The 14,045-nt window shown below is 48.3% G+C and overlaps 1 protein-coding gene across 3 annotated transcripts in view; it reads right to left on the reverse strand.

Moving 5' to 3' along the window:
• pdgfrb (platelet-derived growth factor receptor, beta polypeptide) overlaps positions 1-14,045 on the reverse strand; it is a 108,426-nt gene that overhangs the window by 17,840 nt on the left and 76,541 nt on the right. For all 3 annotated transcript variants that reach the window (XM_072264123.1, XM_072264120.1, XM_072264122.1), the window contains exons 11-14: positions 10,833-10,927; positions 7,140-7,272; positions 1,907-2,011; positions 827-937 (exon numbers count right to left, since the gene is read on the reverse strand). In XM_072264123.1, coding sequence (XP_072120224.1) covers positions 827-937; positions 1,907-2,011; positions 7,140-7,272; positions 10,833-10,927 — 444 coding nt within the window. The remainder of the gene's footprint in view (positions 1-826; positions 938-1,906; positions 2,012-7,139; positions 7,273-10,832; positions 10,928-14,045) is intronic.

Here is a 14,045-nt window from a genome sequence, read left to right on the forward strand (position 1 = left end):
CTATTGGGGGCAGAGGGAAGAGAGTAACTGAGGGAGAACCTTCACCCTCCTCCATCCTCATCCTCACCCTCCTCTTCCCTTTCTCCACCCTCAACCTCAACCTCACACTCACCTTCCACTCTTCCACCCTCACTTTCCCCTCCTCCACCTTCACTTTCACCTCCTCCGCCCTCAACCTCACCATCACACTCACCTTCCCCTCCACCCTCAACCTCACCGTCATGCTCACCTCATCCCTCAACCTCACCCTCTCCCACCCTCATCCTCTCATCCTCCTCCCTCACCGTCACCTTCCCCTCTTCCTCCCTCAACCTCAACCTCCCCCACCCACACTCTCACCTTCTTCTACTGCACTCTCAACCTCACCTTCACCCTCCCCCACCCTCATCCTCATGCTCACCTGTCCCTCCTCCTCCCTCACCCTCATTTTCATCTCCTCCTCATAGGTGATGAATTCTGTGGCCTAGGTGATCAACACCGTATCAAAGGTACTTCTGCCTGGCATAGGGATGGGAAATCACTGAACCATTCTGGAATCTCCCTCACTCCTGGACCCTGTGTAAAAGGGGGCAGTGGGATGAGGGATGTCACCAGTAAAGTGAGCCACCAGCCTACTGCCTCTCGTGCACAGTGGGCTCCAGCCGATGCACTGGGCCCAAAGTTTTGGTTAAGGTCCGGCCTGGATTCAGGGTGAGCCTGAGGCCTACAGGCCTTTGTCAGCGAAGGTTGGCTTAGTAGGCCTCAGGATTCAGGCTATGATTCCTGTTGGCCTGGAGCCTAATGACAGGAGAGAGGGTGGGAATGGGGGGCATCATTGTGATTTTACCTCCTTTGGTACAGGCACCCAACAGGTTGACGATGTTGAGGTGAGGCCCAAGGTGGCTCATGATTTTCAGCTCGGACATCAAAGCTTGTTTCTCACTGGTCCTGGCAGTGGCTGCAAAACACAACAGAGAGGGTCAGGGGGAACATGGTCCCTCTCAAATGATCCCAGACACCCTCTCAAATCCTCTTGTGACTTTCAAGATTCAAAACTGTTTAATGTCATTTCTAGCACTCAAGCATAAAGGAGAACAAAATAATTGTTATTCCGCATCTGATGCAGCACAAAAAGCACAATAAATAAGATAAAGAACACAATAATAATAATAAAAACACAATAAATATAAATAGATAAGATGGCTTATACATATAGATTGTTTATATGTCCATAAAGTAAGAGTGGGCACAGGAGTGTCTGTACACAAGATGACTGACAGGAAATGATAAAGTAGTGGTGGTGGGGAGTATGGAGGGGTGGGTTAGTGGGTGGAGGTATTGATCAGCCTTACTGCTTGGGGAAAGTAACTGTTTTTGAGTCTGGTGGTCCTGGTGTGGATGCTACATAGCCTCCTCCCTGATGGGAGTGGGACAAACAGTCCATGAGCAGGGTGGGTGGGATCCTTCATGATATTACCAGCCCTTTTCCGGCACCTTTCTGTATATATGTCCATGGTAGGTAGGCTGGTGTCTGTGGTGCATTGGGCAGTTTTGACTACCCGTTGTAGAGCCTTCCTGTCCGCCGCAGGGCAGTTTCCGTACCTTTAGAAACTTTTGGAATGTGCAGGAAATGGAGGAACATGATCACATGGATATTGTGTTAAAGCTGCTCTGAAAAAACTGGAACAATCTGCGTGCTGTTTTTAAAAAGTTCTGAAAAATGGTACAATGTCGACAATGCTAGATAGGCACTTGAATGATGGGATATGGATCATGAGGGGGCAGAAATGATTAACATTAATTGACAGTGATTTCAGCACAGAAACCGTGTCTGAAGAGCCTGTCCCTGTGCTGTATTGTTCTACGTTCCCTGCTCTTAATGGACACCACGCCCCTCCCCTTGCCAGATGAGGAAACATGGACTCACTCTTCAGCATCTTCACTGCAACCTTCATGATGGAATCGGACTGACTCAAGCCCTGAGCTGTGGCCTCCACCACCCGGCCAAATGCCCCTGAACCGAGCGTCCTTCCTGAAAGATCCAACACACAAAAGTCAGTGCTTCCCAGTGGCTGATAGATCACCCAACACCACCAGGCCAAACGCCCCAGAATAGAGCATTCTTCCTGTTCCTGCAGGATCCAATGGGAGTGCACAAAGATCAGAGATACCCAGTGGCCGATTAGCCCACCCAACACCACCCGGCCAAACGCTCCAGAATAGAGCATTCTTCCTGCAGGATCCAATGGGAGTGCACAAAGATCAGAGATACCCAGTGGTGGATTTGATCACCCAACCCTGAAAGCCACTGGGGAGTGGGAGAGAAACTGGAATACCCAGTCACAGGGAGAACGTACAGACTCCACAAAGACAGCGCAGTGGACACAATGAAACCTGGATCTCTGGGGCTGTGGGGCACAGGTAATGGAGATGACCAGAGTGTGGGGTAGCAGAGGGAAGCACAGGTTAATGGTGGGTGCTCAGTGGGGGGGTTTACGAAGGGTGGGGTATAGTGGCTGGAGGACATTACAGAGCTAGGGAGCAGTTTAGAACAGGGATTTTCACAGGAGGAGTATAAGGGCTAGGGGAGGTTACGGAGATAGGGAGGGGTTTAGAATGAGGAGGGGGGTTTACACCCAGAGGGGTACAGGAACTGGAGGAGGTTATGGAGAGAGGGAGAGGTGAAGAATGGGGAGTTTGCACAGGGAGGGGTATCGGGGCTGGAGGAGGTTACAGAGATAGACAGAGGTTTAGAATGAAGTGTTTACACAGAGAGACGTTTCGGGGCTGGAGGAGCTTATGGAGATAAGGAGGGGTTCGGAATGGGTGTTTTCATGGGGGTGGGGTACAGGGCCCTGAGAATGATACAGAGGTAGGGGCATGTTCAGAATGGCGGGGGCGAGGGGGGGTTCATGGAGAGGGCTGTAAGGGCTGGAAGAAGTTACAGAGATAGGGAGGGGTTTCGAATGAAGAGCTTACACAGGGAGGGGTACTGTGGCCAGAGGAGGTTACAGATGTAGACAGCAGTACAGAATGGGGGATTTACAGAGGGAGGGGTAAAAGGGCTGGAGCAGATTATGGAGATAGGGAGGTGTTTAGAATGGGGGTTTTCACACAGAGGGGGTATAGGAGGTTGGAACGGTATACACAGGGAGGGGTAGAAGGGCTGGAGCAGATTATGGAGATAGGGAGGTGTTTAGAATGGGGGTTTTCACACAGAGGGGGTATAGGAGGTTGGAACGGTATACACAGGGAGGGGTAGAAGGGCTGGAGCAGATTATGGAGATAGGGAGGTGTTTAGAATGGGGGTTTTCACACAGAGGGGGTATAGGAGGTTGGAACGGTATACACAGGGAGGGGTAAAAGGGCTGGAGCAGATTACGGAGATAGGGGGGTGTTTAGAATGGGGGTTTTCACACAGAGGGGGTATAGGAGGTTGGAACGGTATACACAGGGAGGGGTAGAAGGGCTGGAGCAGATTATGGAGATAGGGAGGTGTTTAGAATGGGGGTTTTCACACAGAGGGGGTATAGGAGGTTGGAACGGTATACACAGGGAGGGGTAGAAGGGCTGGAGCAGATTATGGAGATAGGGAGGTGTTTAGAATGGGGGTTTTCACACAGAGGGGGTATAGGAGGTTGGAACGGTATACAGAGGGAGGGGTAGAAGGGCTGGAGCAGATTATGGAGATAGGGAGGTGTTTAGAATGGGGGTTTTCACACAGAGGGGGTATAGGAGGTTGGAACGGTATACACAGGGAGGGGTAGAAGGGCTGGAGCAGATTATGGAGATAGGGAGGTGTTTAGAATGGGGGTTTTCACACAGAGGGGGTATAGGAGGTTGGAACGGTATACAGAGGGAGGGGTAGAAGGGCTGGAGCAGATTATGGAGATAGGGAGGTGTTTAGAATGGGGGTTTTCACACAGAGGGGGTATAGGAGGTTGGAACGGTATACACAGGGAGGGGTAGAAGGGGTGAAGAAGTTTACAGAGACATTGGGATACCCTCCACATATCCTCGAACGTGTTGGTCATCCCAAAACAACACATTTCACGGCATGTTTTGATGCTTTGAAGTACATTAGGCATATAACGGTAATTTAATCTTCTTTTTCTGCAACATTAATTTTTGAATGAATTATTTCTTATAATTAAATATGGTTGTGTAAACTATGGACATCTTCATGTGATAGCACATATAACTTCCACATCTGGGTGGCACTAAGCCACACATCTGGGTCGAGTAGTGAAGACACAGTCAGTAACTAGATGGAACCACACCTGCCACCAGCACATCTGGAGGGCAAAATATGCGTCACCTGCAGCCTGCAGCCTGCTGCGCAGGTGGACTCTGGTTAAGAAGGCATACGGTGCATCGGCCTTCATGAGTTTAAGAGCCGAGGGGTAATGTTACAGCTTTATAGGACCCTGGTCAGACCCCACTTGGAGAATCGTGCTCAGTTCTGGTCACCTCACTACAGGAAGGATGTGGAAACCACAGAAAGGGTGCAGAGGAGATTTACAAGGATGTTGCCTGGATTGGGGAGCATGACTTACGAAAATAGGTTGAACGAACTCAGCCTTTTATCCTTGGAGCGAAAGAGGATGAGAGGTGACCTGATAGAGGAGTATAAGATGATGAGAGGCATTGATCGTGTGGATAGCCAGAGGCTTTTTCCCAGGGCTGAAATGGCTAACATGAGAGGGCACAGTTTTAAGGTGCTTGGAAGCAGGTACAGAGGAGGTGTCAGGGGTAAGTTTTTTTATGCAGAGTGGTGAGTGCATGGAATGGGCTGCCGGTGATGGTGGTGGAGGCGGAAACGATGGGGTCTTTTAAGAGACTCCTGGATGGGCACATGGAGCTTAGAAAAATAGAGGGCTATGGCTAACCCTGGGTAATTTCTAAAGTAAGGACATGTTCGGCATAGCATTGTGGGCCAAAAGGCCTGTATGGTGCTGTAGGTTTTCTATGTTTCACCAGGATGTTACTGCACCCAGTCCACTGGGATATCTGCGGGCAGATGCTTGCAGACTCTGGCTGGGCAAATGCTCGGTGGGTGTAGCTTAAAACCATAAGACGTTGCAGAATTAGGCCATTGAGCCCATCGAGTCTGCTCCTTCACAGCTGATCTATTTATTTATTTAGTGATACATCGCTGATTACAGCCTTTCAGTTCTCCGAACCACATCGCTCCAGCGACCCCAATTAACCCCAACCTAATCACAGAAAACTTTGCAATGACTGAATAACCTTCCGAGAATGTCTTTCGACTGTGTGAGGAAATGTGAGGACTCGGGGGAAACCCATACATTCTTCAGAGCTGCTGGAATTGAAATCTGAACTCCGATGCCCCAATCTGTAAAAGTGTTGCACTAACTGCTGCACTTCTGTGACACCTGAATACTTTTTACCCCTCTCAACCCCATTCTCTTCATCCATAGTGTCTATATCATCTTTAGAAAACTGCATCCAGGGCTTTTGAGCTATGGGAGGCAAAGTAGCGCTGTGGTTCGCGTAATTCTTTACAGCACCAGCAACTGGTGTTCAATTCCTGCTGCTGACTGTAAGGTGTTTGTATGTTATCTCCGTGACCGTGTGGGTTTCCTCTGGGTGCTAACACCCAAAATAAATCAGCTATGATGGAACAGTGGAGCAGACTCAGTGGGCAGAATGGGCCAGTGTTGCTCCCACGTCATATGGTCTAAAGCCACATGCAATATCACCCCCAATTAAGTAAGATTCCGGGATTCTGGTGTTTATCGGAGCTGCCCTCCAGTGTGTGCTCAGTGCTGCACTCTAGTGTTTGCTTATTGGAAGAACAAGCTGGACCAGGGCAATCTACATCCACTCAGTGAAGGGCTATGTTACCTTTTTTCCTCTGTGACTATGTTTTTCTGAAATCGTAACCATATGTGCTATTTGTGCCACGTACTATTTGTAGTGTACTCTGCTGTTGGCAATGTGATTTGCACCTTGGCCCTGGACGAACACTTTTTTGTTAGGCTATACAGGTTTCCCCTGCCATCCGAAGGTAGAGCATTCCTATGAAACGGTTCGTAAGCCAGAATGTCGTAAAATGAAGAAGCAATTACCATTTATTTATATGGGAAAATTTTGTGAGCGTTCGCAGACCCAAAAATAACCTACCAAATCATGCCAAATAAGCAGGAATGATATGATAAATACACAGCCTATATAAAGTAGAAATACTTTTCCACAATCATTGCCTGCACTGTTCTCCGTAGCAAAGATCTCACGCAAGCACTCTCGGCAAAAACACGGCGCAAGCGCTCTCCAGTAACCTTTAAGCTATGAAGCTGCCAAATCATACCAAATAACACGTAAAAATACACAGCCGATATAAAGTAGAAATAATGTATGTGCAGTGGAGTATCACTTACAGAAATCGGGAAGACAGCGCCGAGCACACTGATGATGGTGTGTTAGACTGAGTCATCGCAGGTTGGGGTGGTGTAGTGGTCCCCACCCTCCGGGCAGCGAACCGATACTGATCCGCGAAGCATGCAGGGGTACAGCGGTAGCCGGGAAAAACGACAGTATGCTTGACTGCTGAGCCTCGCGCATTTTTCTATCATACAGTTCTTTGTAAGCACTCAAACCATCTTGCAAATTTGGGTTCAATTGTTATCCTTTCCTCTTCCAATTGCATCAGATCTTCATCTATCAGTTCTTGGTCATGGGATGCCAAAACCTGTTCAACATCATCTTCGTCAGCTTCCACAAGCCAAACTCACTTTGTCCTTACTTCGTTCACCAGGATCAAAATGCTCAATTATGTCTAGTTTTACACTAAGTGTAACACCCTTACGAGCTCTTTTAGGCTTTTCCGATACCTTAGAACTCATCTTGCTAACGGCTGCTCACAGGCACGTGTTTAAGCAATGCCGGCAAGAATGCCGTTCCGAATCTGGAGGAGAGCGGCTGCTCCGGGCGCACGCTGCTTTTTTTTTGTGCGCTGCCTTTTATCGCGCGCCGCTTTTTTCGTAACAGTAAAAACACCTTCTGTTAGCGAAAGCAGGGAACTAATGTAGGTCTTTCGTAACAGTGAGGTTTCGTAAAGTGAATGTTCGAAAAGCAGGGGGCACCTGTAATCATGTATGGTTGAAGATGATTGGATTTGAACAAATTTGGGAGCTTACCCAGGGAAAGCTGGCTTCTTGGAAACTCCCAACTAGAGTCGTATGGCAGTTGGGTAGGATCAACATAAATATACTCATGTCCATCAGAACTGATTGACTCAATGACCTTCCAACGGATTTCATAGCGAGGTTTCTGCGCAACACATAAAGTTCAAAGTTAATTTGTTATTGAAGTATATATCCTCACCATATACAACCCTGAGATTTTTTTTACCAATAGAATAGACCGCACCCAACAGGACGGTCTATACAAACAACCAGTGTGCAAAAGATAACAAACTGTGTAAATACAAAAAGAAAGAAAAAAATAATAAGTGCTGAACTAAAAGAGGAAATTGAAAGACTATGAAACATGAAGAGGGTACACATTGTCCCGAAAGTAATATTTACAACTTTTATCATCCCAAAGGCACCACACAATAGCATTAAACAATTAGTTCTACACAGCAATATCTATATAAATCTTCAGGAAGCCACAATACTAAACACCACTAGAGTAGTCTGAATTTTCCCAGCAATGGAGACATCAGTGTGCTTGTTGCTCAGGTTTTACCAGCTTCAGCTAAGAAAACAATAATAACTAAGCAATTCATATCAAAAACATGAGATAAAGAGTCCTTGAAAGTGGGTCCATAGGTTGTGGGAACAGTTCAGTGACTTTGAAGTTGAGTGAAGTTATCCACTTTACTTCAAAACATCGATGCATCATGTGTGTTAACAACCATCACAGCCTAACGATGTACTGGGGCAGTCCACAAGTATTGCCACACATTCTGGCGTCAATGTAGCATGTTCACATTGTTCAGCAGAACAACACAAACAACAACAACAGCAGCAAAACAAAACCTGTTCCCACCCTCTCACTCTCACACACATACGCATACACACACACTCTCACAGACACACACACGCACACACACACACTCTCACACAGACACACACACATATATACTCTCTCTCACACACACCCACAAACACACCCACAGACACACACAGACATACCCACACACTCTCTCACACAGACACACACAATCTCACACACCCAGACACAAACACACAGTCTCACACACACAGACACACACAAACACACACACACACGCACACACACACACACACATACACACACAACACACACACTCTCACACAGACACACTCACCCCCACACTCTCACACAGACACACAGACACTTACACACAAACACCCCCCCCCACAGACACTGACCCACACACACCCACAGACACTGACCCCCCCCGCAGACACTGACCCACACACACCCACAGACACAGACCCACACCACCCCCACAGACACTGACCCACACACCCCCACAGACACTGACGCACACAAACTCACAGACACTGACCCACACACACCCACAGACACTGACCAATACACACACCCACCCACAGACACTGACCTACACACAGACATACACCGACCCCCACACACACACACCCACAGACACTGACCCACGCACAGATCTCCAACTCCAGGTCAGACTGTCTCCATACATCCAGCCGCCACTGGCCTGAACTTGCAGACTCACGAACGTCAACTTCTGGAGTCACCAACTTCAGTCTTTGACCTTTGAGCTTCTACCATCAGTTCAACCATAGGAGGTGCCAGTAATGAACTCTAAGTTCTAGGCTTGAACCTTCAGACACTCCCCTCCCATTGCAAAGGAACACCCCCTTTACACATTTCTGTTAATTAATTTCCAGCTTCCTCAGCTTAACCGCTGCCTCCTGGAATTGTACAAGTACCCCACCACCCAGGACAATGGTCTCTTCTCATTGCTGCCAACAGGAAGAAGGTACAGGAGATTCAGGACTCACGCCACCAGGTTCAGGAACAGTTATTACCCCTCAGCCATTCAGCTCCTGAACCAAAGTGGATCACTTCACTCAACTTCACTTGCCCAGTACATCGTTAGGCTGCGATGGTTGTTCACACAGATGATGCATCGATGTTTTGAAGTATTTGTGATAAATAAGTGAAGCTGTATCAGTACACATGAAAATAATAAACTGATTCCAGATCCCAGTCAGGTGAGTGTGAATGTGTGAGTGTGTGTGAGTGTGTATGTGAGTGTGTGAGTGTGTGTGTGAGTGTGTGAGTGTGTGTGAGTGTGAGTGTGTGAGTGTGTGAGTGTGTGTGAGTGTGTATGTGAGTGTGTGAGTGTGTGTGTGAGTGTGTGAGTGTGTGACTGTGTGTGTGAGTGTGCATGTGTGAGTGTGAGTGTGTGAGTGTGTGAGCGTGTGTGTGAGTGTGTGTGAGTGTGTGTGTGAGTGTGTGAGTGTGTGTGAGTGTGAGTGTGTGAGTGTGTGTGAGTGTGTGTGTGTGTGTGTGTACACGCGCGCACGTGTGTGAGAGAGAGGGAAGGGAGACAGAGAGAAACAGATAAAAGAGAGAGATAGAGAGAGAGATAGAGAGAGACAGAGGGAGAGAGAGAGAGAAAATCTTCTGCTATTGATCAGTGTGTATCACACTCCAATAAGCCTTGGCCCCTTTAACTTTTCGGAATAATGTGTTCTGATGTCAAGAATGAATCAGCATGCGGGTAGTCAGGATTGAATGCTGCTGCTGTTTTTGAGGAGTTTAACAGCTGACATAACAATCTCTTCCGGTTGGCTTGGTGACACAGTGGAAAAGATGCAGCTCTGAAGCTAAATGTGTGTGGTGGTGGGGTTTGACAAGTGCTTTCTGACTTTTAGTTTCATATTTACGAGCAAGAAAATAGTCCTGAAGTGATGTTAAATGTTTTCAGTTTATGAAAGTACTTTCCCGAAGAAATGAGTCAATCAGTACCGTGATTAGATCCATTCTGACTCATTGTTTTGGGGCAGCCAGTGTCACTATTCAGTGGGAACTGGAATTCCCCTCACTACACAGGGCTTTGAGGTGCAGAATAAAGTGTTACAGTTACAGAGAAAGTGCAGTGTAGGCAGACAATAAGGTGCAAGGTCGTAACGAGGGAGATTGAGGGCTCGGAGAGTAGAAGGTTGGAAACTGTGGATTCTAAGATCGCCTATGGGATGACTCGTGCGGCAGACAATGGGCTGATATTCATATGTGGAGTCATGGTCCAGATGATGGTGTCAGGTCAGAACCTCACCAAACTTGTCGACAGGATGAGGTTCAGATTGGAAACAATTACTGCAAAGCACAGATCAGTGCACAGGTGGGTTATAAACCCAGTGGTCTCCATCATGGGGACAGGCCTCCCCAACATTGCAGGGAGAGGGGAAGGGGGGAGGGGAGAGGGAAGGGGGAGGGGAGATGGGAGAAGGGGGAGGGGAGATGGGAGAAGGGAGAGGGGGAGGGGAGAAGGGAGGGGGGACGGGGAGAAGGAGGAGGGAGATGAGAGAGGGGGAGGGGAGGGAAAAGGGGAGAGGAGATGGGAGAGGGGAAGGGTGGAAGAGGGGGAGGGGAGAGGGGGAGGGTGGGGAGGGGAGAGGGGGGAAGGGGAGGGGAGAGGGGGAGAGATGGTAAGAGGAGATGGGGAGGAGAGGGTAGAGGAGACGGGCAGAGGTGGTAAGAGGAGGAGAGTAAGTGAGCAGGAGGGAGAGGAGTGGGGAAAGAGAGAGACACAGGGAGAGTGGATGGGAATGGAGCGGAGACCCTGGAATGTATTAGGGCCGAAGAGAATGTGGGCAAGGAAACCTGTCGGTCACTCAGTGTCCCCCCTCTCTTACCTTCCTCCAAATCACCATCAGAACCACCAGCGAGATGATGATGATCACCAACAGCACCAGGATGGTTGCCACGGTGACCAGCTGAGAGTGCAGGCCTGGAGGAGAGAAGCCACAAAGAAGTAGATAGCTTTACCTCTGACCCTAAATCTAAATTGTTTGTTTGTTTGATCCTAAAGACAGTTCTGCATAACTTCCACCAGCATGTTGATCTTGCTACCAGTGGTGAACATACACCAGACCTGGTTTACACTAACCTACCAGGTGCATATAAAACGGTCCCTTGACCCCACATTGGACTCTCAGGTCACTTATCTGTGACGTTAATTGTAGCATACAAACGGGTCTAAAGGTGGTGAAAACCTGGCCCCAGGGGCAATCTCAGCACTGCAGGACTGCTTTGATAATATGAACTGGAGAATGTTCAGGGAGGCTGCTGCCTATGGCAACCATGGAGGAACATGTGGATTCTGAGACCCAGCTACAGAGAGAAGTGTACTGGGGATGTTACCATCACGAAACATATCCGGCTGAAGGCAAATCGGAAGCCATGACTTGCTGCAGGGTCCGTGCTAGGCCGAGGAATTGTGATGCTGTTTTTGGATTGGGAGATGAAAGAGCTCTCTGGGAAGCAAGAACTGTGCTTTTCCGCTCCATCAGGAAGGCGAAATAAAAACATTCTCAGAGAATTTACAGCCTCTTCTGCAATACCAGAGACATGAGGTGCTCTGTGGCAAGGAATTCAGAGGATTACAGACTTCAAGTCTATCCTGCACATCAGTGACCCAGGATGCTTCACTACCTGAGAGGCTGAATGTCTTCTCACCTGGTTTGATGCGTAGAACAAAGTGCCGGTGAGGAAGGCACCAGGGGAGCAGACAGTCTGTCTGGATGAGGCCGAGGTGAGAAAAACCCTGGCCAGAGACAACCCACAGAAAGCTACGTGGCCCCGATAATATACCAGACGCCATCTTTCCTACAGCAGGGTGACTAAACCTGAACAAAGAATTTCAACACACAGTCTCAACATCATCTTGTACCACTGCAATATGCCATCCCACCTCAATACCCTGACTGATGAGGGCCAGCATGACAAACAACTTCTTCACCACTCTCTCTCCACATTGGACATATGGATAGACGACTGGACCGATTCTGCTGTGTATTGTGCGGATCAAGACCGACAATGGAGTCATGTTCATAATAATACACACTGGACAACTCATAGAGGGGGAGTGACGAACTGACTCACAGTGACAAAAACACATGCGCACTTGAAGGCCTGGGCCCAAAAGAGAACCTTCCGCATGATGGCGCCTGATCGATTCATTGCGTGATCCACTGGCTGCATGCACACTCTAAAGTCCACACCCAGAAGGTTCTTGTAACTATGTAAATTATGCCAGGAAGTAAGTCCAGGACCAGCCTATTGGCTCAGGGTGTCTGACCCTCCAAGGGAGGAGTTGTAAAGTTTAATAGCCACAGGCAGGAATGACTTCCTATGATGCTCTGTGCTGCATCTCGGTGGAATGAGTCTCTGGCTGAATGTACTCCTGTGCCCCACCCAGTACATTATGTAGTGGATGGGAGACATTGACCAAGATGGCATGCAACTTAGGACAGCATCCTCTTTTCAGACACCACCGTCAGAGAGTCCAGTTCCATCCCCACAACATCACTGGCCTTACGAATGAGTTTGTTGATTCTGTTGGTGTCTGCCGCCCTCAGCCTGCTGCCCCAGCACACAACAGCAAACATGATCGCACTGGCCACCACAGACTCGTAGAACATCCTCAGCAGCGTCTGGCAGATGTTAAAGGACCTCAGTCTCCTCAGGAAATAGAGACGGCTCTGACCCTTCTTGTAGACAGCCTCAGTGTTCTTTGACCCAGTCCAATTTATTGTCAATCGTATCCCCAGGTATTTGTAATCCTCCACCATGTCCACACTGACCCCCGGATGGAAACAGGGTCACCGGTACCTTAGCTCTCCTCAGGTCTACCACCAGCTCCTTAGTCTTTTTCACATTAAGCTGCAGATAATTCTGCTCACACCATGTGACAAAGTTTCCTACCGTAGCCCCTGGTACTCAGCCTCATCTCCTTGCTGATGCATCCAACTATGGCAGAATCATCCGAAAACTTCTGAAGATGACAAAGCTCTGTGCAGTAGTTGAAGTCCGAGGTGTAAATGGTGAAGAGAAAGGGAGAACAAGACAGTCCCCTGTGGAGCCCCAGTGCTGCTGATCACTCTGTCGGACACACAGTGTTGCAAGCACACGTACTGTGGTCTGCCAGTCAGGTAATCAAGAATCCATGACACCAGGAAGGCATCCACCTGCATCGCTGTCAGCTTCTCCCCCAGCAGAGCGGGGCGGATGGTGTTGAACGCACTACTTGGTAGGAAACTACACTGCAGCGGACGGGAAGGCTCAGCAACGGGTAGTCAGAACTGCCCAATGCATCATAGACACCAGCCTACCCACCATCAAGGACAGGTATACAGAAAAGGGCTGGTAACATCATGAAGGATCCCACCGACCTGGGTCATGGACTGTTTGTCCCACTCTACCAGGACCACCAGACTCTAAAACAGTTACTTTCCCCAAGCAGTGAGGCCTGATCAACACCTCCACCCACTAACCCCCACCCCTCCACAACCCCAACCACCACTACCTTATCATTTCCTGTCAGTCATCTTGTGTACAGACACTCCTGTGCCTAGCGTCACTTTATAAACATAGTTTTAATTATGTATATAAATTATCTTATGTGTTTATATTTATTGCGTGTTTTTATTATTGTGTTCTTTCTCTTTTTTGTTGCATTGGATCTCAGAGTAACAATTATCTTTCTTTCTTTATTAATCTTTTTATTGATTTAAAAGGAACATAAATACAATCAAGAGGAGAATTATCTCAAATATATATATCGATAACAATACAAACTGAGGTTAAGATAGACATTGTCAAAGTCATACCTATTGTTAAGCTGGTATAAAATATATAATAAAAAAGGAGGGGGAGGGGGGGGAACATCGACTCAGACCATGAGAGGCCTGCGTCGGGCATTTTCATGCCTTACAAGGTGCAGATTGGAAGTCTGTGTGGGGTGCCACTCCTCACACAGACACTAGAGCAATGTGTGGTTAAGTGCCTTGCTCAAGGGCACAAACACGCTGCCCACAGCTGAGGCTCGAGCTGGCAACTTTGAGGTA

The sequence above is a fragment of the Mobula birostris genome, chromosome 7 (genome assembly GCF_030028105.1).
Source record: "Mobula birostris isolate sMobBir1 chromosome 7, sMobBir1.hap1, whole genome shotgun sequence".
In the NCBI taxonomy this organism is placed as follows: Eukaryota; Metazoa; Chordata; class Chondrichthyes; order Myliobatiformes; family Myliobatidae; genus Mobula; species Mobula birostris.